Source organism: Callithrix jacchus, chromosome 20 (assembly GCF_049354715.1).
Source record: "Callithrix jacchus isolate 240 chromosome 20, calJac240_pri, whole genome shotgun sequence".
In the NCBI taxonomy this organism is placed as follows: Eukaryota; Metazoa; Chordata; class Mammalia; order Primates; family Cebidae; genus Callithrix; species Callithrix jacchus.
The window spans coordinates 14,834,235-14,861,499 of NC_133521.1; the positions used below are offsets into that span (position 1 = coordinate 14,834,235).

Genomic DNA, 27,265 nt, shown 5'->3' on the forward strand with positions numbered 1-27,265 from the left:
TGCCCGGGGCACAGCATCCTGCCCACATCCCTGCAGCCCTGGCTCCTTCCCAGGGGCTCTGAGAAGGCAGCAGTTGGCCATCTGGTCACGGTTGCTACAGGGGAGTGCTTGGCCCCAGCTGTAGGTAAAGTACTGTACGTTGTAATTTTTTGAAAGATGACACATTCACATGACTCAGACTTCAAAAGTCGTAGACATCCCCTGCCTCTTTCCCCAGATACCCAGTTCCTCCCAGAGGCAGCCAATGATCTCAGGGGCTGTGTACCCACCCAGAGTTATTTTATGCATATCAAAGAAAGGCTACATAGAGGACTCTTTCTGGGGTACCCATATGCAGTGTCAAATACTATAGAATACTACAGGGAGGACGTTATCCTTTCAAGCTTTCAAATCAGAGCAAGGGAAAGGTGAGTGCTAGAGTCTCTCTAACACCCATGAAACCCTTTCCCTTTTTGTACTGAGTTTTACTTTACATGCAGCAGCAGGCTTCAAGCTTGGGGTCATTGTCGGGCAACTGTATCTGGCAAGAGTTTGATGTCTTTTTTTCATGGTCATTGTATTTTGGCCTCTTTCTATTTATGGCAACTGAGAGAGGAAGTTTATTCTTAGATACATTTATTTAAGTATAAAACAAATGAATTCATGGAAACATATTAAACAATTATCCAGAAAACGTAAGGGATGGCAAAAGTGGTGCAAATGGTGGAGGGGAGACAAGCAGAGGTTGGGATGCTCTTGTTGAATGTCTGGCTCTGAACTCAAGAGGAGGCCAGAGAGGCTGGGCAGGAAGGAGGTGAATCTCTGGGGCCAGGAAGACCCCACTGCCCGGAAAAGCCTCATGTTCCGTGGGGGTTGGGTGGACGTACATATACAGGCTCCAGGCTGAACGGCTCGGGCCACTCGCACACGGATGCCCAATAACCATGCTGGCTGCCACCGTCTTGACCCTGGCCCTGCTGGGCAATGCCCACGCCTGCTCCAAAGGCACCTCGTGTGAGGCAGGCATCGTGTGCCGCATCTCCAAGCCCGCCCTCTTGGTGTGTAAGTACCAGTGCCCTCCTCTCTGTCCATGCATCTGTCTGCCCTGGCAGGCAGATCACGGACACCCACTATGCCAGCAGCCTCCCTGGCCTGGAGCCAGCTCTGAAGCTGGCTACCACAGTAGCCCAGAGAAAGGAGTGTCCTGGGAGGAAGATGGGCTGAGTGGAGCTGTCCTCACCCTCCCCTGACCTCACTTCAAGGTCAAGTTCTTTGGTGAGAAGGTCCTAGCTGGGCTGCAAATAGCCAGGTGTAGGAATTTGTGCTTGTCTGAGACCCAGAGTCATTGGGGTTCAAGTTAAGGTTCAGATCTGAGCCAGGTTAGGGGGTTGAGTCAGGGAATGAAGATAAGAAGTTTGGTGTATATTTGGTGTTGGGGGTCACTCTGTGGCCAGAGTCAGGTGCTGCCGGGAGCTCAGGTGATGGAGGCTGCATCGCTGACTACTGTGTTACTTTAGCCAGCTCCCCTGCCCTCTCTGGGCCTCAGCCTCTTGCTGAATACAATAAAGGTATAGGGATGCTAAATGATAGAATTCTAAAAGAGAACATCGCCAAGTTCAAATGCCAGGATTATAGACCCCCAGGACTACAGGGAGTGTCACAGCATTGTCTGGGTGAGCTACGGTGAGTGTGTGGCTGGGCTCAGGGCTGTCATTTGACTAGGATCATGGGGTTCCCAGGTGTCAGGATCCACAGGCTAGGGTATGATCAGGATCTCTGGCTGGGGTCAGGATCAAACCTCTCTGTGTCCCCTAAGAATTGCCATCGACCATACACTGAGAGGGAAGCCCAGTCCACCCCTCAGCTTTAAGACCTGCTGGGGAGCCTAGTCCCAGAGAGACTGAGTCATGGCCAAGACTGGTTGTGGGTGGGAGTGGGGGGCTTGGCATGGGCCTGCAGCCCCTCAGCCACTGCCCTCCCCTCTAGTGAACCAGGAGACTGCCAAGGTGATCCAGACTGCCTTCCAGCGAGTCAACTACCCAAATATCACGGGTGAGAAGGCCATGATGCTCCTTGGCCGAGTGAAGTATGGGTTGTACAAGTGAGTTGGGCCTCGGGTGTCACCAGACTGGGGGTAGGGAGGCGGGAAGAACAGCCTGGGGCTTGCCCCCAACCCACAGGGAGGAAGGGCTGGGGGAGGCAGGGACTCAGGTCTCTCCCCTGGACTTGGAACCGGAGCCTGACTACCTCCCCTATCCCCATCCTCCATCCCCTGGTGTCCTGGGGGGACTTAGTGAGTGTATCAAACTCTCCAATAGCCCTTCTAAGAGTCAGGCTTCAAAGGGTCCTTTCCCATTGCCCTGGGAAGATGAAGATCTTATTGGGGGCTGAATGGAGGATAGGGTAGAGAGATCTCAGCAAAATGAGTATCTTTTTAAAAAAACAGTTTATAAATGTTGTTTTCTTATAATACAGACAGGGGCCTCTGTTGGCCAGGTTGGTCTTGAACCTTGGCCTCAAGCAATCCTCCCACCTCAGCCTAAAATCAGTATCTTAACATTATTTGGGATGATGGTAACAGCAGAGGGCCAGTTGTGGGCTAGGTGCTTTTCCAAACAATATCTCATTTTGTCTTCATCTTTATCATATACTTTTTCTCTCTCTCTCTTTCTTCTTTCTTTTTTTAAATGTTTTGAGACAGCGTCTCTCTCTCTCTCATTTAGGCTGGAGTGCAGTGGCACAATCTCAGCTCATTGCAACCTTTGTCTCTGGGTTCAAGCAATTCTTGTGCCTCAGTCTCCAGAGTAGCTGGAATTACAGGCACGCACCATCACACCCAGCTAATTTCTGTACTTTTAGTAGAGATGGGGGTTTCACCATGTTGGCTAGGCTGGTCTCAAACTCCTGATCTCAAGTGATCTGCCCGCTTCCATCTCCTGAAATGCTGAGATTACAGACATGAGTCACCTTGTTCAGCCCTTTATCTATCTTAATCTTTATTTTATTTATTTATTTATTGAGCTCGAGTCTTTCTCTGTCAACGAGGCTGGAGTGCACTGGTGCCATCTCAGCTCACTGCAACCTCCGCCTCCAGGTTCAAGCCATTCTCCTGCCTCAGCCTCCCTAGTAGCTAGGATTACAGGCGCCCGCCACCAAGTCCAGCTAAATTTTAGTAGAGACGGGTTTCGTCATGTTGGCCAGGCTGGTCTTGGACTCCTGACCTCAAGTGATCTGCCCACCTCACCCTCCCAAAATGCGGGATTACAGGCGTGAGCCACTGCACCCAGCCTATCTTAACCTTTATCATATATTTTATCCTCATCTGTAAAAGAAGATAATGCCATCTTCCGGATGGCCCGGCTTAACAAATAAGGAAACAGGAGCTGATAGAGGTTTCCCAGGCTGGTGGAGCTCACGTGCAAACTCAGCTCAGTCTCGGGAACTTGGCCACCATCCTGGAACCTCAGGCTGCCCTGGAGCCTGGGTCTCTGTCTGTGTGTCAGTCTGAGACCCCAAGGGTGAGGCAGACATTGTTCAGGGACTTTACCTTTGTCTTAAAGCCAATCTCCTTCTCCTCCTCCCCAGTCCTGCTAAACAGGCTCCCCAGGAGTGGTCTCTGCTACCCAAGCACACTGGGCCTGGAATCTCGGTAATTGTTTTTGAGCCACCAGGGGGCGCCGGCGGTGCTGGGCTGCCGCTTCACCTTTTGCAGGAAAACTCCTGCCGCTAGGGGGTGCTGTGGAGGAGTCCCAGCCACGCCCTCTGTGCGACCTTGGGCTTCAGATTACGCTTTTGTAAAAGAGGATACTGGGCGAGGTTCAGTGGCTCGCACCTGTGATCCCAGCACTTTGGGAGGCTGAGGCAGGAGGATTACTTGAGCCAGGGTTCAAGATCAGCCTGTCTCTACAAAAAATTTAAAAATTAGTTGGGCATGGTGGTGTTTGCCTGCAGTCCCAGCTACTCAGGAGGTCAAGGTAGGAAGATCATTTGAGCCTGGGAGGTCAAGGCTGCAGTGAGCTATGATTACGCCACTGCACTCCAGCCTGGTAACAGAGCAAGACTCTGTTACTAAAAAATAAGAGGATAATGTTATCCTAGACCTATGCTGCAAGAGGTCAGATGAGGCAAAAGCATCTTCAGAAGTTAAAGAGATATCATCCTTAATAAATCAGCAATAATTCAGTTAGACCAGACTGCCATAGACTAGATGTCATAGTCATTCATACTTGACTGTTATCCCAGGCAAGGCCCCTTGGAAGCTTCTTACTATGGCTTCCAGCAGGGTCCCAGTGAGCACTGCTGGCTGGGCTAACGCAACTCCTGAAATACCAGACAATGTGGGAGACTGGCTTTGGGGGGGGTCTATCGCTTTGCCATTGACAGGAATGACTTCTGGAGGAATTTGATCCTCAATTTGGGACTCTTTACTGCCGAAGTTTGGCTGGCCAGGAACTTGAGTGACATTGACCCTAACCCTAACCCTCACCAGGAGTGTAGCCAAGTAGACAAATGGAATCCTATGCTGAACCCAAACCTTCCAAAAACAGCCTACAGTCTGTGATCACCACAAGATGTGCCCTGATGGCAGCTGAAGTTTGATTCAGATGGGCACTTCCCTTTTCCCTTTCCTGCCTTCTTTCCTTTTCTTTCTTGAGTCCACACAGAATTCCTCTTTTTTTTTTAAATTTATTTATTTATTTATTTTTTTAATTTATACTTTTTTCTGAGTATAAAAGAGAATTATACAGAATTCTCTGGTCAGCAGACAGGCTTACGCTAAAGTTCCGCCTCTGTTCTGTAAAGTTTTGTACGAAGTTCCTCAGCCTCTGTGGGGGGGATCTTTGCTCTTGTCCTGAGAAATAACTATGCTGTTTTAACAAGCATTTGAAATAAATATTGCACACACACTATATATGTGTGTGTGTGTGTGTGTGTGTGTGTGTGTGTATATATATGTATATGTAAAACTGTTATCCCAAAACATATATGGGTGGGGTAGAAATAAAATAAAATTGGCCATGATGAACATTAGATGAAGCTGGTTCATGGTAAAATGAGAATTCTTCACACTATTCTCTCTAATGGGAATAGAATAGAATATAACAGAACAGATGGGGAAAGCCAGATATACACAGATTCTCCTTGTTGGGCAGTGTGTCATAGTGGCTTATAATACAGGATCTGGAGTGGGACGGACCCAGGATCAAATCCCCTTCTACTGAGGGTTTTTGAAGCCACGTAAGCTGTCTGAGCCATTTCTGTCTCAGTTCAGTGGGTACAGCAATAGTGAGCACCTCCTGGGTAGCTGTGAGGAGTAAACCAGGACATGTGTTTAAACTCTCAGCACGGTGCCTGCCACACAGTGTGTGTTTGGTGTGCGATGGCTGCTTCTATTGTGTCACATTCCATATGCTGAAGCTGGGCCCGGGGAGAGTTCAGCAAGGGTAGACGGCATGAGAGTGAATGTGGCCCGCTGGCCTCCCGGCCTCCGGTTTCTCCTCTCTGACCCTTGCTTTCCAAGGATCCTCGCTGAGCTCCACCTCTGACCAAGCCCCTGGCCGCACAGCTCTTCTGCTGTGCCTGCACCAAGACCCCAGGCCCAACATTCCTGCAGTTGTTCAGCTCCACCTCTGCCCTGGGCCTAGCTCAGGCCTCCTCCCAGTGAGGAGCCTCCTGCTATCTTCCAAACTCCCACCCTCCACCTGATGACACATCCTCCAGGAAACCCTCTGTATCAGTTTCCTATTTTCTGCTATTAAAAAAAAAAAAAATCACTCCAAGTTTAGTGGCTTAAAATGACACAAGTTTATAATTTTACAGTTAAGAAGGCTAAAAGTCCACCATGGCTCTCCCTGAGCTAAGGTCAAGATGTCAGTAGAACCAGATTCCTCTGGGGGCTCTAGGGGAGAATTAATTCCCTTGCCTTCTCCAGCTTCTAGAGGCCTCCCCTATGCCTCCTCCATCTCCTTTTGTTTCAGGTGTTGAGGGGAGCTCCCTGCTCTGACTTTCTCATTTATGGTATTCCCCTCCACTTTTCAGCAGCTGTGATTGTTCCAAATCCTGTCCTCTGGCTCTTTAGGCCAGAAAAATTTTGATCTACCAGAGTTCGAGGCCTTGAAAGTGTCTCTTCCCACTGTCCTTTCTCACAGTGCATGCTGCAGCCCACCCTCATGCTAGAATCTGTGAAAATGGGGAAACACACCGGGTGCTGTTCTCCTCCTCCACCCGCATCTGTCCTGCAGCCTGACCGCTTTTTCTTTGTTTTTCAAGATTAAGTTTTGCTCTTGTTGCCCAGGCTGGAGTACAATGGCATGATGTCAGCTCACTGCAATCTCTACCTCCCAGGTTCAAGCAATTCTCCTGCCTTAGCCTCCCGATCAGCTGGGACCACAGGCATGTGTTACCACGCCTGGCCAATTTTTTTTTGCATTTTTAGTAGAGATGGGATTTCACTATGCTGGCCAGGGTGCTGGGATTACAGGCGTGAGCCACCTCGCCAGGCCCAATCTGACTGTTTTCCCTTACTCTCTACTGTCTAATTTTGTGCAGAGGTCAAGAATTTAGTCGTCAAAGGAGGTTCGTGTGTTAGGAGCTTACACAGCTATTGCCAGAAGAGATGCCACTCAAAAATTTGGTATGCATCCGAGAGTGGCAGCTCATGCCTGTAATCCTAGGACTTTGGGAGGCTGAGTTGGGCAGAGCAGCTGAGGTCAGGCGTTCAAGACCAGCCTGGCCAATATGGTGAAACCCTGTCTCTACTAAAAATGCAAAATTAGCCAGGTGTGGTGGTGCTTGCCTGTAATCCCAGCTACTCAGCAGGCTGAGGCAGGAGAATCACTTGAACCCAGGAGGCGGAGATTGCAGTGAGCTGAGATTGCCCACTGCACTCCAGCCTGGGTGACAATAGCAAAACTCAGTCTCAAGAAAAAAAAGAAAGAAGAGAAAGAAAGAAAAGCTGGCATGGTGGCTCAATTCTGTAATCCCACCACTTTGGGAGTTTGGGAGGCTGAGGTGGGAGAATCACCTGAGGTCAGGAGTTCAAGACCAGCCTGGCAACATGGTGAAACCCTAATTTTACTAAAAATACAAAAATTAGCCAGGTGTGGTGGTGGGCGCCTGTAGTCCCAGCTAATGGGGAGGCTAAGGCAGGAGAATTGCTTGATCCCAAGAGACAGAGGTTGCAGTGAGCCAAGATCACACCACTGCACTCCAGCCTGAGCAACAGAGCCAGACCCCATCTCAAAACAAAAACAAAAACAAATGTACAGGAGGTTTAAATTCCTGTAGAACTGAAAGAAGATTGGAGACTGTAGTATGATCTAATTCCAGATTAGAGCATTTAGAAGAATGTGGAGTATGGTCAACATAGTGAGTCCCCTATCTACACAAAAAAATACAAAGATGAGCCAGGTGTGCTTCGTGCATGCCTGTGGGCCCAGCTATTTCGGAGGCAGAGGCAGGAGGATTGTTGGAGTTTGAGGCCACAGTGAGCTACGATTACACAACTGCACCAGCCTGGGCAACAGAGAAGCACCATGGGAAAACAAAAAGAATAAAGGAGAGAAAAGGGCTGGGCGCGGAGGCTCACGCCTGTAATCCCAACACTTTGGGAGGGTAAGGCGGGTGGATCACGAGGTCAAGAGATCCAGACCATCCTGGCCAACATGGTGAAACCCCAGCTCTACTAAAAAACACAAAGGTTAGCTGGGCGTGGTGGAGCGTGCCTGTAGTCCCCGCTACACGGAAGGCTGAGGCAGGATAATTGCTTGAACCCGGGAGGCAGAAGTTGCAGTGAGCCGAGATCGCGGCACTGCACTCCAGCCTGGCAACATAGCGAGACTATGTCTCAAAAGAAAAGAAAAGAAAGAATAAAAACAAAGAAGGAAGAATCCAGAACAATCTAGTTGTTTCCTACAGTATAAGTCTTTGCCAATCTATTTTTAAATTTTTTTATTTTTAATTTTTGTGGGTACATAGTAGGCATATATATTTATGGGGTACATGAGATGTTTTGATATAGACATGCAATGTTTTGTCAAGAGTCTCCTCTGTGGCCTAGGCTGGAGTGCAATGGCGCAATCTCAGCTCACTGCAACCTCTGCCTCCCAGGTTCAAGCAATTCTTCTGTCTCAGCCTCCCTAGTAGCTGGGCCTACAGGCACCTGCCATCATACCCGGTTAATTTCTTTGTATTTTTGTGGAGACGAGATCTCACCATGTTGGCGAGGCTGGTCATGAATTCCTGATCTCAGGTGATCTGCCCACCTCGGCCTCCCGAAGTTCTCGGATTACAGGCGAGAGCCGCCTCGCCAGCTGCCAATCTATTTTCTATCTAACTTCACTTCTGATGGTGTGTCCATACTCTTCGGAATCAATTTTCACTCTTCTCCACATACCATTTGCATTTCTAAGAATGTGTCCATTTCATTTCATCTAATTTATCTCACTTGTTGACATACAATTGTTCATAGTATTCTCTCATAATTCCTTTTATTTCTGTAAGATTGGTAATAATTACCTCACTTTTATTTCTGTTTTTGGTCATTTGAGTCTTTTTTTTCTTACAGTCTAGCTAAAGGTTTGTTGATTTTGTTGATCTTTTGGAAACATCCGCTATCGTTTTCACCGATGGTTGTTGTTTTTCTATTCTTTATTTCATTCGCAGCCACTGATTACTTCCTTCCTTCTGCTAGCTTTGGGCTTAGTTTGCCCTTATTTTTCAAGTTTCTTAAGGTGGAAAGTTGGATATTAAATTGAGATCTTTCTCTTTTAAAGATAGGCATTTCTAGATCTAAATGTCCCCATGAGCACGGTTCCCCCATCTTTAGCCCAGCAGGGTTGCCTCTCTCTGGGCATTCTTCCCTGGTCACCTCTCCCCACCTCTCCTCTTCTGCCTCCTCTTCCACTTTTCAGCACCCTGTGATTACACTGGGACCACCCAGATAATCCAGGATCATCTCCCCACCTGCCCCAGGGTCCTTAATGTAATCATATTTGCATATGGGTAACACGAGTCAAGTGGGTACCCATCATCTGAGCATTGGGTAACATATTTGCAGGTTCTGTGGATTAGGAGGCAGACATTCTGGAGACTATGATTCTATCTTCCACCCTCGCCTAGGCAAAATTGGTGGCTCACTCCTTGGGCTCACTGGATGACCCCTGACGTCCTTCCTCACTCCTGTTCCTTCCCAGCATCCAGATCAGCCATTTGTCCATTGCCAGCAGCCAGGTGGAGCTGGTGGAAGCCAAGTCCGTTGATGTCTCCATTCAGAATGTGTCTGTGGTCTTCAATGGGACCCTGAAATATGGCTACACTGCTGCCTGGGGGTGAGCATTCCCATCAGCTGATGCACCATGCCCTGGCCCGCTCTGGGCTGGAGGGCAGAATGAGGGTCCTGGGTCCTTGGCTCTTTGCAGGTTGGGCATTGATCAGTCCATTGACTTTGAGATCGACTCCGCCATTGACCTCCAGATCAACACACAACTGAGTATGTGTCCAGCGTCCTCTGGGGAAGTGGAGCCAGACTCTAGGGCTTGGCCTCAGCAGAGCGGGGAGGTTGTGCAGGCAGAGGGTGGTTCTGGGGCCACCAAAGGAGTCCCAGCCTGGGGAGTTTGCAGAGTTGGGGGGCCCAGAGCTGACCAAGCTCTTGGCTGACCTGGGCAGCATGTGGCTACCACCCAATAGCAGAGGCTGCCCTGAGGTTGTGTTGGGTTTCCCTGCAGCCTGCGACTCTGGTAGAGTGCGGACCAATGCCCCCGACTGCCACCTGTCTTTCCATAAGCTCCTCCTGCATCTCCAAGGAGAGCGAGAGTAAGTACACCACCCTGTGGCCCCCATTCCTGCTTGTGCCCCTCCTGTTAGCATGCCCACGACCTCTTCAGGCTCAACCTCACACAGGGCATGCTGTGGGTGGCCAAACCGGGGGGAAGAATACCTTCAGTGGGGTCACCTCCTACCCCTTCCCATCAATACACCCTCAAAGGCTGGAAAACAATAGCCAACTAACAGCTATTAAGAACGTGCTGTGTGCCAAGCACTATCCCAAGCCCTTTGCCTGAATTAATTGATTTTGTCCTTAAAACCAACCCCAGGATATAGATTTTGTTATCATCCCCTTTCTACATGTGGGTAAATTGAGTCACGGAACGGTTAGGAAGGAAAATCTCTTATCTACGGAGTGCATTCTGCAACCCAAACACCACACTAATTCACAGCTAAAACTCTAGTCAAGCGAAGTAACTTGCTGAAGACATGCAACTCGCCACTGAGGTACGAAAGCAGGATTTGAACCCAGCATTCTCTGACCCCAGAAGCTGAGTTCCTAGATACTTACTCTACTGTTTCCCAGGGTGGCACTTTTTGTCTTGGCCAACACCCTCTGTCAGGGACCTGTGGGTAACCCCATTGCACAGAGGAAGATACCAAGGTTGAGAGAGACCCTGGTCTGCTGAATTTGAATGCAAAATAAATAAATAAAAATAAATAAAATAAAGAGAGAAACCCTGGTCATATAACCAATGCCAAACCTGGAAGGCAGAAGGGTACTGGTGGGTGGTGTCTGGAGAGGAGCACTCTATTCAGGCCATTTTCTGCCTCTGGCACAGACGGACACGTGTGTGAATTTGGACTCTAGGCACGTTCTTGTGCGCATGATAGGTGTGAGCACACAGGAGCTGAGCCCTCCTGAGGGATTCTGGGAGGGTGCCATGGTTAATCCTTGGGTCTGAGGTTCAGTGTTCTCAGCTGCAAACTCGGGGCGATAATTCCTACCTCCTGAGCTACCTGAGTCAGAACCCTGAACAGTGCCTGGTACACAGTAGGTGCTCCATGGATGCACAGGACTGGTCAGGGGCTCACTGTGGTGTTTGCTGCCCTCAGGCCTGGATGGATCAAGCAGCTATTCACAAACTTCATCTCCTACACCCTGAAGCTGATCCTGAAGGGACAGGTGAGTGAGGCTAGCTGACTCCCTGTGGTCCAGGGCCATGCCCAGGAGGCTGGACCCCTTTCCTTCCCACCCTTCCCTGAGAAGGAGCCACTCCCATCTTCCCAATGTGGTAGTCCCCTGTGCTAGTTCCCAGCATTGCTACCAGCATGCAGCTGGAAGGAGCCACTGCCCTGCCCCTCCTCTGGCATCCTTTCCTGCCTGGAAAGCACCTGCTCTGTCTGCCCCAGGTCTGCAAAGAGATCAACGTCATCTCCAACATCATGGCTGATTTTGTCCAGACAAGGGCTGGTGAGTGGGTTTCTGTCTTCATGGCTCAGAAGACAGCAGTGGGAGCCAAAAAGCCACCTGCTGCACTGCATTGCCTTGGGACTGTCACTCCTCCTGTCTAGTTCCCATGGCCTCTGTCTGGCTCTGACACTTGATGATTCATTCTGGGCAGGCTTTGGCAAGTCTCTGCCCCTTAGGGCTGCAGCCTCACAAGCTGTGTGACGGGAAAATCACTTAATCTCTCTGAATCTCAATTTCTTCATTGATAAAATGGGGGTGATAGTAGCATCTACCCCACAAGGTGGCTGTAAAAATTGAGTACGGAAAAAAATGTATGGAAAATGAGTAAGATGCTGCCTTGTACCTCATACCTGGCTCATCCTGAACCCTGATTATTATGACTGCTATTAATACCACCCAATACCCTGCACCATGCATAGTCACCAACATTTCAAATAGCAGAAGACATCAATGAAAGATAACAATGAGGGAAGCTGTGTGGGGATTGGGAACTCCCTGCCCTTCTGGGTCCCATCCCTCCCTTCCCATCAGGCCTCAGGTTAAGGGGGACCTCCCACAAGGCTGCACAGTGTAGAAGAAACTACTCAGGACTCAGTTTCATCATCTATCCAGTGGGGATGTCCCTGGTCATTGAGAGGAACCTCAGACAAGAGAAGAAGGTGGCGAGGAGTGGGAAGCACTGTTCTGTGCTAATAGGACACCTTATTACTATTACTAATAATAGTAATAAGGCTGGGTGCGTGCGGTGGCTCATGCCTGTGAGGCCGAGGCAGGTGGATCGCCTGAGGTCGGGAGTTTGAGACCAGCCAGACCAACATGGAGAAACCCCATCTCTACTAAAAATACAAAATTAGCCAGGTGTGGTGGTGCATGCCTGTAATCCCAGCTACTTGGGAGGCTGAGGCAGGAGAATTGCTTGAACCTGGGAGGTAGAAGTTGCGGTGAGCTGAGATCATGCCATTGCACTCCAGCCTGGGCAACAAGAGTGAAACTCATCTCAAAAAAAAAAAAAAAAAGTAATAGCCATCGGTTGCTGAATGATGCCCTAAATGGTGCCCCACACACAGTAGGTGCCCATAGATGCCCAGGACTACTACATACCAAACACTTACATTAGCTATGGAATCCTCACAACTACCCGAGAGGAATGTACTGCTAGCCCCCATTCCACTGAGGAGGAAATAGAAGTCTCTGGAGATGAGAGGACCCCATCCCACACTAGGATGTGGAAATAGAATTTGAACCTTGGCCCTCCAAAAACTCCAAAAGCCCCCCCGTCCCCCTGCCCCGCTCCCCCTGCTCCCAGCTACTGTGCCGTGTGTAAGGCCTCCTGCTATGCTCCTCACCTGTGGATAGGGAGGTGGCTGGGCTGAGGAGACCACCTGCTCCTTATACCCTGGCACACAGTAGGTGCTCAGTAAACAGAGGCAGCAAGGGAACAGTGGAACTCCAGGTGAGCGGGTCCTCTGGGCCACTGTGGGGTGTTAGGAGGAGAAGTTCCAGGCAGCCCCAGGCCCATGGCAGGCATTCTAGGCTCCAGCCAAGGCACAAAGGGCTGAGCACAGTTCTGTCTTCCTGAGTGGCCAATCTGTCCCTCCCCTTCCCTCTACTCTCATGGCTGCATACACCCGGAATGTCTGTCTCTTTGGGATCCCCGTGCCAGTAGCTGTGCCATCAATGGGAATGCAGGTGGGCAACACTAACAGGAAGGAAGAGTGAGGGAGGAGTTTCTGGACTGGCCCAGGCAGCCACAGAATTCAGAGGGCGCCGGGAGGTCGGAAGGGCTGTTTCACGGGGATGTGGTTGGGGGAGGAGGCAGGTAGGGTAACCTACACTCCCATCTGTGCTCCACGTCTCTCACGGTGGTTCTGCACCAGGGGTTGGAAACTATAGCCAGTGAACCAAATGTGTTTGGCTGCCTGCTTTAGAAAATAAAATCATACTGGAACGGAGCTGTGCCCACTGGCATGCATATTGGCGATGGCGGCTTTGACATTATAGCAGCAGAGCAGACTAGTTGCAACAGAGACCACGTACCCTGCAAAGCCTAAAATATTTACTATCTGGTTCTTTATAGAAAAAATCTGCTGCCCCCTGTTCTAGACTGTAGAACTCAGGACAGACGGGTGATTAAGTCCAGGAGGACTCCAAGATTCTCTTGGAAGTAGATTAGGAAAAAATATAATTAGATCGCTCACATGGCTGGGCACTTGTGTGTGCTTACACAGCCTGTTCATTGGAGATGAGGATTCAGATGCTGGGTGAGGTCAGGGCCCTGCCCTGTTCCCCTGCAGTACAGAGCAGAGCTGGGTTTCAGCCTGTCTTGGACAAGTCCCATGCTCTGAACAAGCCTTCTAGAAGGGCTTTACCTACCCAGACAGACATAGGAAAAGAGAATGAAAAAGTGCAGCACCCCTCCCCACACACCCAGGCCCCACTTTACAGAGGGGAACACTGAGGCTGAGGCTTGGGCAGCTGTGTGGGGACAAGAGAGCGGTGACTCAGGGCAGTTCCCCCATCCTGAGACCACACCTTGATCTTTTCCTCCTGCAGCCAGCATCCTTTCAGATGGTGACATCGGGGTGGACATTTCCCTGACAGGTGATCCCATCATCACAGCCTCCTACCTGGAGTCCCATCACAAGGTAGGAGTGAGGGAGGGTGGGGGCAGGGCCCAGCTTCCCCAGGGGAGTAGGTCCTTCCCCGTGCTCTGACAGCCCCGTCCCCCAGCTTCAACCCAGCAGCCAAGCATCCAGGGCCACTCCTCCCATTCCTGATGTGGCTGGGAGGGCAGGCCACAGCGATGTGCCTCCGAGCCCCCTCTGTAGGCACCAGGGTTCCCACTGCAAGGATCCCAGCAAAGCACCAGCTCCTTCTGGAGGGCTTGTTTGGCTTTTGTCACCCTCTACAGCTGTGGATAGTGCCCACCCCCCGGGGGGGACTGACAAAAGCTTTGGACCCTCTATTGCTTAGGATATACATTCTACTGCTGTAACAAAGAAGTCCAAAATCATAGCTGCTTAAACACGATAGACATTTGTTTCCCTCATGTCACGGCGTGAGCATCTGCAGCCTGGGGGGATCTGGAGGCTCCAGGGTGTCAGGCACGCAGGCTCCTTCCACCGGGTTCTCAGCCAGCCTCAGGTGTGGCCTCATTGCAGGGTCCCAGCTGGCTGGCATGACCACCACACCCCCTCTGCTCACATCCCATTGGCCTGAACTTGATCACAGGATCCCACCCTAGCTGCAAGGGAAACGGAGGAATTTATTCCAGCTAGATATTGAGACTCGCTAAAAATCAAGTGGTACAGAGAGATAGGGCAAACCAGCCATCTTTGTAACAGAACCTCTCCCCTGAAAATTGAACAGAAGGATCATTTTGGAGGTTCACGGACATTTCTGAAGGCTGTTCCCGACCTGTGGGCTGGATGACTTAGAGGCTCAGGGGAATGGACAGCGGCTTGTTTTCCCAGTTTTGGCCTCCAGGAGCTGACGGTCAATAGACTGCCCTCTGCAGGGGCAGGGCCAGTGGTCGGCCAGGGGTGGGGGTGGCAGCTGGAGGTCCGTGGTCACCAGCTGTCCTGACCAATGTCGTTACTTGAAGGCGGGAATGTCCCCTGTGAAGGTGGGAACCACGTCTGTCTGGTTCACTTCCCACGGTGGTTGAGACACAGTCAGCACTCGGGAAATATTTGGTGAATGAGTGAAAGCCCCGCTGGGGGAAACTGGGTGTAGCTCTTTCCTCAGTTTCCCCATCTGTGCTCTGGGCTGAATGCTTTCCAAGGCTCCTCCCAATCTCCCTGAAGCTGGACCTGAGCCCAGCAGGGGGACATGGGGTCTAGCCAGCATCCTGGCTTCCTCCAGGGTCATTTCATCTACAAGAATGTCTCGGAGGACCTCCCCCTCCCCACCTTCTCGCCCACACTGCTGGGGGATTCCCGCATGCTGTACTTCTGGTTCTCTGAGCAAGTCTTCCACTCCCTGGCCAAGGTAGCTTTCCAGAGTGGCCGCCTCACACTCAGCCTGATGGGAGAGGAGTTCAAGGTGAGTGGGTGGGGCTGGGCTGCTAAGGAATCCAGATGGCGTGTGGTATGTGTGTGCACATGCATGCAGAGGAGGGAGGAAACTCGGAAACTTGGTGGTGGATGAAAGAGCTAGGGATCGTCTGAGCTGGAGCAATAGCAGTAAAGTCGAGACTGGATGCAGTCGATCACGCCTGTAATTCCAACCCTTTGGGAGGCTGACACAGAAGGGTCCCTGGAGGCCAGGAGTTCGAGACCAGCCTGGGCAACATAGGAAACCCCTGTCTCTACAAAAATAAAAATAAGTTTAAAAATTAGCTGGGCATGGCAGTGCATACCTGTAGTCCCAGTTACTCAGGAGGCTAAGGTGGGAGGATCACTTGAGCCCAGGAGGTTGAGGCTGCTAGTGAGCTATGATGTCACCACTGCACACCAGAATGGGTGACAGAGTAGGACTCCATCTCAAAAAAAATAGTAAACTCCAGTGTTTTTTGGGGTTGACTATGTGTTCCCAGATAGATAGATGGATAGATAGAGCAATCAATAGATGGATTTATGTAGAGATATAGCTTTGCATGTAGTAACTGTGCTAAATATGAGATTATATTGGCCAGGCGCAGTGGCTCATGCCTGTAATCCCAGCACTTTGGGAGGCTGAGGCAGGCGATCCCGATCACCTGAGGTCGGGAGTTTGAGAGCAGCCTGACCAACATGGAGAAACCCCATCTCTACTAAAAATACAAAATTAGCTGGGCATGGTGACACATGCCTGTAATCCCAGCTACTCAGGAGGCTGAGGCGAGAGAATTGCTTGAACCCAGGAGGCAGAGGTTGCAGTGAACTGAGATCACACCACTGCATTCCAGCCTGGGCAACAAGAGTGAAACTTTGTTTCAAAAAAGAAAAAAAGATGCTATTAGTCTAACATTTATTGCACAGTTATATTTGCTGTCCTCACCCTGTGAGATGAGCACTATTGTTACCTCGGTTTTGCAAACAAAAAACAGCAAAGCTCAGAGAAGGTAGGTGACTTACTGAATATCACACAGCTTGTAAGAGGTGCCCGAAGCTGGGACTCTTCACCTGTACTATACCAGAAGTGCTTAGATAGTTTCCAGGCTGTGCCTGTCATTGAACTCATGAGGAAACTGAGGCCACCAGAGGGGAAGAGACTTTCACAAGGTCACGCAGCCTGTGTGAGGCAGAGCAGGGAGCAGAGCCAGGCCTCCAGCTGGACGGGGGTTCCCTGCCCCACACCCTGCCCGGAGCATCTCACATGTTGTCTGGAAGGTTGGGAGTTGGGTCTGAGGAGGGCTCCAGTCCTTGAAACTGCACTCAGTCCCTGCAAAGTTTCCCTCTGAGGAGTGGCCTTTACACCCCCCAACCCCCAACTTCCCCATCTCTTTGCAGGAAGTGCTGGAGACCTGGGGCTTCAACACCAACCAGGAAATCTTCCAGGAGGTAACTGCCCCCACCCCTATGTGGGGTTTATCTCACATACCCCAATCTTGCTCTGGCTTCAGGAGCTCCCCCACAGCCAATAACAACAGCAATGGTAACACTTATAGCAGCAAACACAGCTCCTTCTGGGGTGTCCGGCATGGAGTGAAGCATTTTGCGTGTGTGACTTCCTTCAGTGCTCGCACCTTCACTATGAGTGGGGCACTCAGACCATCCCTTTTTTACACACGGGAACAGTGAATGTCAAGGCTGGGTTTGAGCCCAGCTCTGTTGCCCCCCAAAGATAATGCTCCATTCCCTGCTCTATTACCCAGGCATAGGGCCTCATGGGGGGCTGGAACCCCAGGATCAACTCCAGGTTCAGAGGGCCCCAGCAATAAGTGACTATTGATTACTCCTGATCCCAAAGCCAACTTCAGGCAAAGCTCCTGGGGTCACGGCCTCTTCTTGCTATGCCCAGTGGCAATAATGTTCAAAATCCCACTCCTCATTGCAGGGTTCCACTAAGAACCCATGATCTCCTTCCTCAAATGGACCTCGTGCTTTCTGAGTAAGCCTCCCTCAGCTTTCTGGTCACCTCACTCCCCCACCCACTGCAATGGCTTCTTCAGGCCTTCCTGCCATCCTCAAATCTCCAGCTGCCCCTCCTGTCTACCTTCCTCTTCCCTCTCCACACATAGCCTCTTCCCAGAGAGCTGAGCAGAGCCACCCACAGAACTTCTCCCCCACGTGTCTGTTCCCAGCCCACTCACTCACCCACACCTGAGCTTTCCTGCAACCCTTCTCCTGTTCTAACAGAGGACGGCCCCTCTTCCCTTATGAACTCAGACCACCCAGCCTCTTTCCCCGGCTTTGTGATGTCTCTCTCTCTGCATGTATGCAACTCACAATATCAGGCAGCCCATTGACTGAGTCCTGTTCTGGTAATGTCCTATTTCCAGTCTTTCTACTTCTCTGTCTCCACTTCCTCCTCAGGACAGGCTACCATTATCTCTAGTGGGGACCCACCTGCAGCTCCTGGTGGGTCTCCCTGTATCCTGACACCCTCCTACAATCTGTTTCCCATAGCAGCCAGAACAATCTTCAAGAAACCAAACTGTTCATCACCTGCCTGCTTAAAGCTGGTGTAGGATACAGGCTAAATGCTCTGCCCTGGCCTCCAGGGTCCTGCACTTTCTCATCCTGTCTGCCTTTCAATCTAGTTGTTTTGAACCCAGTGTAATTGTTCAGTTTAAGAGTTGATGATGTCTTTCGTAAGCTCTGGAAATTTCTTTTCTTTTTTTTTTTTGAGACAGAGTCTCGCTCTGTGGCCCAGGCTGGAGTGCACTGGTGCAATCTCGGCTCACTGCAATCTCTGCCTTCTGGGTTCAAGCCATTCTCCTGCCTCACTGTTGAAATTACAGGTGTGGGTCACAGTGCCTGGCCCATCAGCTCTGGAAATTTTTTCGTCACTCTCTCTTCCATGATTGCTGCATCACTATTTTCTCCATTCCTACCTCCTTGAATTTCCACAAGATACACGTCTCATTCCATTTTCCATCGCTTTTCATGTTTTCCATCTCTTTCATCTCGATGCTAAGTTCGAGATAGTTTCTTCCACTATCTTTTTAAGTTCATTAACTCTTTTTACAGCTGTGTCTTATCTGTATACTTACCCACTGAGATTTTCCTTTCATTTTATTTATTTACTTTTGAGACAGAGTCTCACTCTTGTTGCCCAGGCTGGAGTGCAGTGGTGCAATCTCAGCTCACTGCAACCTCCACCTCCCGGGTTTAAGTGATTCTCGTGCCTCAGCCTCCTGAGTAGCTGGGATTACAGGTGTACACCACTGTGCCTAGATCATTTTTTTGTATTTTTAGTAGAGACAGGATTTCACCATGTTGGCCAGGCTGGTTTTGAACTCCTGACCTCAATTGATGTACCCGCCTCAGCCACTCAAAGTGCTGGGACTATAGGTGTGAGCCACCGCACCCAGCCGCCTCTTTCTTTCGAGCTGAGCTATGCATTGAATTAAACCATTTGTTGTGCACCCAGTGGTTCGATGGTTTTCTGGGGTGTGTAGTCTCCTTGAGCCCAGTCCCACAGGTTGTAATTGGAGGTCCTCAGTCCACACGCCCCAGCCGCACTGGCTGGCTGCCCATTGCTTATGTTGGCCATGCTCCTTCCACAGGGCTGTCATCTACACTGTCCCATCTGCCAGAATGGTCTGCCCTCCCCCAGCCCATCTGCTCCTCCTCCGCTCAGAAAAGACCTCTCCCACCTCCCTGATGACTAGGTCAGATCGCCTCGTGCCACAGCCTGGTGTGTCTCTCCTTTAAATACTCCCCAGCCGCAGTTGTGCGTTCCATTCTGGGATGTCCTGGTTAAATCTGAGCTCCTGCCGGTATAGCCTGCAGCTCCTGGGCTCTCCCCTCTATCTGTACCCCTAGCCCAGGGCTGAAGCGCAGTCAGTACTCACCGATATTATTAAATCAAAGCTACAGCCACTTCCCTCAGAGGGTCACCGTGCAGCGCATCCTGTCCTAAGCTCTTTCCACAGGTTATCTCATTTCCTCCTCAGGACAACCCTATGAGGCAGGAACTATGATTATCCCCATTTTACAGATGAGGAAAGTGAGGCCCAGGAGGTTAAGTAAAGGCATTCTCAGCACATCCTGAGAGAGGAGTTCTAGCTTCACTAGCACACAGATGAGAAACGGAGGCCCAGAGACAACGAGAGTCCTAATTTGCATGGCCTGGGGCCCGGGCACTACCCAAGGCTGCTTCCTTTTCCCCAGACCTGGAGTCCCGAGCTAGCTTTGTCCTTCCCATCTCTGCAGGCAGGGACGATGGGCCCCTGTCCTGGACACGGGAACCCTGTCTTTCAGCTTGTCGGCAGCCTCCCCAACCAGGCCCAAGTCACTGTCCACTGCCTCAAGGTGCCCAAGATCTCCTGCCTAAACAAGGGCGTCGTAGTCAGTTCTTCAGTGATGGTGGAATTCCTCTTTCCACACCCAGACCAGCAACATTTTGTAGCTTACACCTTTGAAGAGGTGAGGCGGGTGCAGGGGGAGGGGAACCTGATTCACAGCTGGTCCATAGGGGCCGGGGGCGGAGGGGCGCTCTGAAATCCCCAAATCCTTCTCACCATCTCTGCCAGCACTGGTTGTCTCTTATATACGGCTCCTTATAATCAAAATTACACCACACATGTAACGAGGGATACACACATGATTTCCACAGTTTAGGTGATATTTTCTCTTTTCTTATTTTCATTTTTTTGGAGACACGGCTGTCACTCTGTCACCCAGGCTGGAGTGCAGTCCCACAATCATAGCTCACTGCAGCCTCAAATCCTGGGCTCAAATGATCCTCTCACCTCAGCCTCCAGAGTAGCTGGGACCACAGGCACACACAACCACACCTGGCTAATTAAAAAAGAAAAATTCCTTAGAGACAGGGTCTTGCTGTGTTGTCCAGGCTGTTCTCAAAACTCCTCCTGCCTCAGCCTCCTGAGTTGCTGGGGTTGCAGGCGTGATTCAGAATGGCAGGCATGTTTCCTTTCATTCTTATTTTTATTTATTATTTATTTATTTTTTTGAGACAGCTCTCACTCTGTTGCCCAGGCTGGAGTGCAGTGGCACAATCTCGGCTCACTGCAACCTCTTCCTCCCAGGTTCCAGGGATTCTTGTGCCTCAGCCTCCCAAGTAGCTGGGATTACAGGCATGCACTACCATGCCTGGCTAAATTTTTGTATTTTTAGTAGAGACACGGTTTTGCTATGTGAGCCAGGCTGGTCTCAAACTCCTAGCTTCAAATGATCTGCCCACCTCAGCCTCCCAAAGTTCTAAGATTACAGGCATAAGCCTCCACACCGGCCAATATTTTCCTTTTAAGCTCAGTGGTAGACAATGGTGTTTGTTACCCAGCTCCACAGCCCTCCATCCATTAGGGTCACATCAGTTTCCAAATTCTGAACTTTTGTGAATTTGTGAAAGTAGTGTAGTGTATAGACACTGGATATATTGCAGAACACCCAGTAGGGTCTGGCTGGCACCCCACGATCAAACACACTGGTATTTCTCCTCAGACAAAGCAGATAAATACCATAGATCGCTTCCTAGACAATGGCCAGGTTTTTACTAACAAACTCGAACTTAAGAAAACACTTGCAGTTTTCAGATCCTGTTTAATTTTATAATTGCAAATAAGGAGTTAAAGAGCGGTATTATTTTTAATGCTACTTAGAATACCTTTTTTTTTTTCTTTTGAGACAGAGTCTCGCTCTGTTACCCAGGCTGTAATGCAATGGTGTGATCTCGTCTCCACCTCCCAGCTTCAAGAGATTCTTGTGCCTCAGCCTACTAAGTAGCTAGATGGGACTATAGGCACATGCCATCACGCCCAGCCAATTTTTAGTAGAGATGGGGTTTCACCATGTTGGCCAGGCCGGTCTCGAACTCCTGACCTCCAGTGATCTACCCACCTCAGCCTCCCAAAGTGCTGGGATTACAGGTGTGAGCCACTGTGCCTGGCCAGTATTTCTTAACCAAAGACAAGAGCAATGAAAGCACATTGTGGAAAATATAGAAAAATAGAAGAAACCCACTGTCACCATAAACCCCTTGTCCAGAGGCCTTCGATGTGGTTACTGGGTGTATTTCCTTCTGCTGCTTTATTCTTTTTAAATAAACTTTTTATCTTGGAGTAACTTTAGATTTGAATAAAGGTTGCAAAGTACAGAGAGTTCCTGTATCCCCCCACCAGCGGCTTCCCGCTTTGCTGACATCTTATGACACTGTCATGGCAGAGAGATTAATATTGGTGCACGACTGTTTACCAATTCTAAACTTCATTTGAATCTCCCAGTTTTTCCACTGGTATCTTTTTCTTTTCCAAGATCTGATCCAGGATAGAAGATAATATTCAGCTGCTCTTTGTTTGTTTCCGCCCAGGCTGTGGTGCAGTTGTGCAATCACTGCTCACGGTAGCCTTGATCTCCCTAGCTAAGGTGATCCTCCCACCTCAGCTTCCCAACTAGAGATGGGCACCACCACATAGAGATAGGGTGTTGCCATGTTGTCCAGGCTGGTCTCGAATCCCTGGGCTCAAGTGATCTGCCCACCTTGGCCTCCCAAAGTGCTGGGATTACAGGCATGAGCCACTGTGCCCAGTTTATTTAGCCTTTCAAATCTCTGTTTAATTTTTGTATTATTTTCCTTTTTGTTTTTCTGTTTTATTCCTTTAGGCTTTCTTATGCGGATGTTTATTTACTTATTTTTTTTTGTTAAGAATCTGAAACGTTGAGCATTTGTTAACGAAAAAATGACTCAATGACGCTGCTAAAGCATGGTAAAGAAGACTGTTTGGGACCCTCGTGACAGGTATAGGAAACACTGCAGTCGGGTCCTACAGTAGTGGGAGAACTTGGCCTCAACTTCAAACATGGGCAAGGGAGAATTTGTAGCCAAGGAGCAGGATGAAGTCAGAGATGGAAAATTACCAAGAGAAAACATCAGAGCTAAAGGGGATTCTGCCTAAAACCAACCTAACAGGATTCTAGCTGAAGACAGGGTCATCAGACAACATCTTGGGGGAGGTGGAGGTGGAGGAATCTGATCAGATTTGAAGGGTGATCACATATGGAGAATAGGGGGTTCTTTTGCTAAAACAGGATTTTATAAGAAGCAGACAGATGGTCCTGGGAAGAGGTTCAGGGGCCCGGCTAAAGTTAGACTCTTCACCGCTGTAACAAACACCTGTTAGCCCTGCATTCCCCTGCACTGGTCCCCCCCTTCCTGGAATGTCCTGTTTCATTCCAAAGCACTGCATTCCCTCTCCCCCAACTTTCCTAGGAGTCTGCCCTTGTTCCTGCCTCCTGAAGACCTCCCCTGCTTTTGAGTTTGGCTGTGTACAGAAAGGATTTTTAGAAATCTGTATTAACCAGGGCGTGTGTGTGTTGGAGCTGAAGGGAGTGCTCCCAGAAGGGAAGCATTGGATCTCAAGGGCAGGGAGAGAGCCATGGGAAGGTGCCCTGGCCCAGCGAAGAACACCAATAGGGCCTGGGGAGGGGAATCACAGTGTGGTCAGGAACAAGGGTTGTTTGAGGTGAAGGCCGGAAGGTACATTGAGACCATCTCATGGAGGCTTAAAGACCAGAAGGAGGAAGTAAAGGCCACAGAGGCTTTGGGATTAGGGGAGGGAGGAGATGACAAACTTGGTGCTGGTGCAGGACTGTGGGATTGAGGAGGCTTCAACTGAGCCCTGGCTAAAGTGGCAGAAAGCAGGAACAGCCTTCAGAGCCTCAGCTGCACCCACCCCTTCGCTGCAGAGAGGGAAGAATCAATGGGACACTTGTTCAAGGCCACACATCACATTCCGACCAGAACCAATAGTTCTGCACCCCCAGCACATTCACTCACTCATTCATTCATTCATTCATTCATTCATTCATTTTCAACAATAACTGTTGAGGTCTTACTGTGGGCCAGGACCATATGGTTTCTGATCTCATGAAGCTTACGGTCTAGTGGGAAGAAAGAAAAAATAACTAGATAAACAAAAGGCTATATAACCACTAATTGTGCCCAGTGCTATCAAATAAAAATAGGTGGTCAGCAGAGGTGCTTATACAACTTATAACTCAAAATCCAGCATCTATTTGAAAGTGACCTAGTGTCATGGGCCTCAAACTTTGACAGGCATCGGAATCACTTGGAGTGGGGTTACTGCCCAGACTTCTGGAGCCACCCCCCGGGTTTCTGGTTTGGTGGGTCTGGGGTGGGGCCTGAGAATCTGCCTTTACCACACATTCCCTTCTGCGTGGTGCGAAGGCTGCTGTTTGAGGGACCACACTTCCTCCACCACCTCGCTTTGGTGATGGTTTTACTTGGGAGGTGGAGGGAGTGCTACGCAGGAAAGCCCAGGTCCATGCTTGTTTCTAACCAAACAGGAAGAAACCACTGGGGATGTGGATAAGTCAGAAACCAGGAGAGAAAGTGGCATGGGCCAGGCGCGGTGGCTCAGGCCTGTAATCCCAACACTTTGGGAGGCTAAGGCGGGTGGATCACTTGAGGTCAGGAGTTCAAGACCTTTTTTAGGTTTCTCAAAAAACTAAAAATAGGGCTGGAAGGCTGGATTTGGTGGCTCACACCTGTAATCCCAGCACTTTGGGAGGCTGAGGTGAGTGGATCACGAGGTCAAGAGATCGAGACCATCCTGGCCAACGTGGTGAAACCTTATTTCTACTAAAAATATAAAAATTAGCCAGGCATGGTGGCACAGGCCTGTAATCCCAACTACTTGGGAGGCTGAGGCAGGAGAATCACCTGAACCTAGGAGGTAGAGGTTGCAGCGAGCTGAGATTGTGCCACTGCACTTCAGCCTGGTCAGCAGAGTGAGACTCCATCTCAAAAAAAAAAAAAAAAAAAAAATAGAAAACAGAAAGTGCCCATGTGACATTTTAGGTCCTAACTCCAAAACCACAGGTTCTGGGGAACTCTCCTCAGAAGAGCAATCGCTAAGCCTGGTTCCCATGGTCCCTCAATGGAAAGACTCAGGCGCCCTGGGCTAGGAGGGTTGTTCTCTGTCTGCTTCAGTGAAAATCCCGGCTCACAGCAAATTTGGTTTCTCTCCCCAGGATATCATAACTACCGTCCAGGCCTCCTATTCCAAGAAAAAGCTCTTCTTAAGCCTCTTGGATTTCCAGTATGTGCTGCAGAGAAGAGGGGGCAGTCAACTCTGAAAACCTCTCACTGGCCCCTTGGAGTCAGGCACAGGATGTGTGTTGGTGGGGAAATAGGGCTCCTTCCCTCTGGGGCATATGGCCTGGCTGCAGGGAGATAAGACCCTCACCTAGAGGGAGTCTTCGTCTGGAAGAAGGCAGGGCACAAGGAAGAATGGAGGGAGGGCCCAGCAGGAGGAGAGCACTGCCTGAGCCAAGGCCTGGCAGCTGGAACAGCAAATCTCAAGAGAGTCCCCAAAACAGCCTGAGCAACAAGACAGGCGCCCTGGCTATCATTCCTGGAGTTTCTTTTCCAGTGGATGTTACAGGAGGGGGCCTGACAGAGGGTCAAATTCTCATCTCTTTTTAATTTCAGGATTACACCAAAGACTGTTTCCAATTTGACTGAGGTAGGTGGCCTTGGATAGACTGGGAGAAATAAGTCCTGTAGGACCGCCTGCCTTAAAGAAAGCAGGCAGAGGGCCCTAAAGGAAACCAGGCAACCAGATCAAAATACTCTGGACCAAGTGGTCCATTCTGTGTCTCTTGTGACCCTTCTTCTCCCTGCCATGTCCGTTGGGAGAGCCCTTGTGTTGCAAAAATGAGAGCGTGTTGGTATGGACTGGGCTTTGGGCAGAAGAGTACTGGCCAAACAGCCCCTCCCTGGATCTCAGTTTTCCCTCTGTGGAATGGGCCAGCAATCCTGGCCCTCCCCAGAGTGAAGGAGGGACCACTTAGGAGAGGCACCGTCTAGGGCAAGAGGAGGGAGTGGTTTGGACGTATTTTTTCACAGATGGGCATGAATGCTTTGCCCAGGCTGTGTGGCATCTGCCCTGTGGGTCACTTCAGTGCTCCAGGGAGCACTCACCATAGGCCTCTGATCGGCAGAGCAGCTCCGAGTCCATCCAGACCTTCCTGCAGTCAATGATCGACACTGTGGGCATCCCTGAGGTCATGTCTCGTAAGTGTGGGCTGGAGGGGAAATGGGGGTGCCAAGCCTGACCGAGCTTCCCATTCACCTTGTAGGCCCTTCCCTACAAGGAAAAGCTTCACGTGCCCCTGTTCCCAGTCATTGACACTTAGCAGTCTGGGCCCCCTTCCCTCTCCCTGCTGGTAGCATTGCATGCCAATGACTCAACCAGATGCACAGAGCCACGTTTCTGGTTTACCTGCAGAATATTGTCTCTGCCACCCCACGGGTTGGCTCAACCCACTTTCAGGAGGACACAGGTTTCCTAATAGCAACCTGTTATAGCAGAAAGAGCCCTGGACTGGGAGGCCGAGACCTAGTTCTAGCCTAGCCCTGAACCTCAGTTTCCCTTTCTATAAAACAAGAGTGTTGAACTTGATGGTTCCCAATTTTCCTTTTGACCTTGAAATGGTAGAATATTTGTCCCTTTGAGGTGACTCAAGTGGTAGACTCTCAGACATCATGGCACACGTGTGCTGGGGGTGTGGACACGTGGACGAGGCTCTGCTGAGAGCTTTCTGCCGCCTTCCCCACAGAGTATGTTAGCTGACTGAGCCTTCCTTTAGAATATCTGCTTGTCCACGTGGCTTAGGTAGGAAGAAGGGCGTGGAAATGGAATTATCCTGGCAGGGTGTCTTATCATCTCTTGGCCTCATTTTCGCCATCTGAACCATGGAGCTAAAACTAGAGGGGAGCAGATTAAGCCATTCCTACAACTACTTGCAAGGAGGCCACTCTGTGTGCTTGCAAAGAATGCTTTGAGAAGCTGTGTGGGGAAGGTTCCTTCCTAGCAAGGTAGATTCAACTAACTGCAGGTCATGTGGCCATTGTGGGTGGGTTGGGAGCTCAAGTTTGGGACAGAGTGGAGTTTCTTTGGGCAGCAGAGTGGAAAGTGCTACCAGCAGGCAAACTGCTCTTCCCCATCCTCAGAAGCACTGGCCCACTCTTCTAAATCAAAGTGAAAAAAACTGTTCACAGAATGTAGGTCCAGAGAGGTCTCAGCATCTGCTACTGCCCAGGGTGGCAGAGCCTCAGGCCTGCCCTGCTCCCCAAGAAGGGCTGACTGGGGGGCTCTGTCCCCTGTTCCAGGGCTCGAGGCAGTGTTCACAGCCTTCATGAACAGCAAAGGCCTGAGCCTCTTCGACATCATCGACCCTGAGATTACCCCTCAGGATGTGAGTACAAAGCCCCCCTCACCAGCACCTGTCTCCTGGGGAGGGAGGCCCAGACAGGATTTCCGGGGTGACTGGGGCCTACTGGGGAGACAGGCAGAGGGGCCCCCATCAGCTTGGCTCCCTCCTGGCAGCCTGGGAGTCAGTCCAGCCTGCCCCTCTCTCCTCTGGCCTCTCCCTCTAGGGCTTCCTGCTGCTGCAGATGGATTTCGGCTTCCCTGAGCACCTGCTGGTGGATTTCCTCCAGAGCTTGAGCTAGAAGTTCCAAGGAGGTGGGGGTGAGGCTTGAACCAGAAGGCCGCCAGGCTCACAGCTGGAGCCCTGGTGTCTCCTCCATCACGGTGGGTCAGGGTGGGAGCACGGAGATAGAGATTGGCTCCCACCCCCTCCCTGTCCTAAAGGCCCACTGGCATTAAAATGCTGTATCCAAGAGCTGGAGAATCCTTCTTCTGTGGCTGGGGGGTAGAGGGAGGGGGAAGAGATGTGTCTCACCAGCGCCATCCACCTCCTTTCAGCCCTTCCAAGGCAGCTGCCCCCAAACCCTCCAAGCTCCACAGTGCCTGGAGGAAGAAATTCAAACCTCTCTACTTGGGGCTCAGGGTGCTCCCTGATAGGTCTCTGGATACCTTCCAAATTAGCCCCTTTAGCCCAGCACTCTTCTCATCTGACCAGCTTCCTGCATGAGCTGTCACACACTCTCTGTCCCATGGGGTTTCAG

At 50.4% G+C, this 27,265-nt stretch overlaps 1 protein-coding gene across 1 annotated transcript; it reads left to right on the forward strand.

Annotated features, from left to right (window-relative positions):
* Positions 1–893: 893 nt before the first annotated feature.
* CETP (cholesteryl ester transfer protein) lies at positions 894–26,977 on the forward strand. Its single transcript, XM_002760996.7, has 16 exons — positions 894–1,041; positions 1,966–2,080; positions 9,174–9,308; positions 9,399–9,469; positions 9,705–9,792; positions 10,861–10,930; positions 11,158–11,218; positions 13,772–13,863; positions 15,083–15,262; positions 16,651–16,701; positions 19,570–19,734; positions 24,322–24,389; positions 24,782–24,815; positions 25,294–25,366; positions 26,465–26,550; positions 26,732–26,977. The coding sequence occupies exons 1-16, from the start codon at positions 924–926 to the stop codon at positions 26,804–26,806; spliced, it is 1,482 nt and encodes a 493-aa protein (XP_002761042.2). The 5' UTR covers positions 894–923; the 3' UTR covers positions 26,807–26,977.
* The last annotated feature ends 288 nt before the right edge of the window (positions 26,978–27,265 follow it).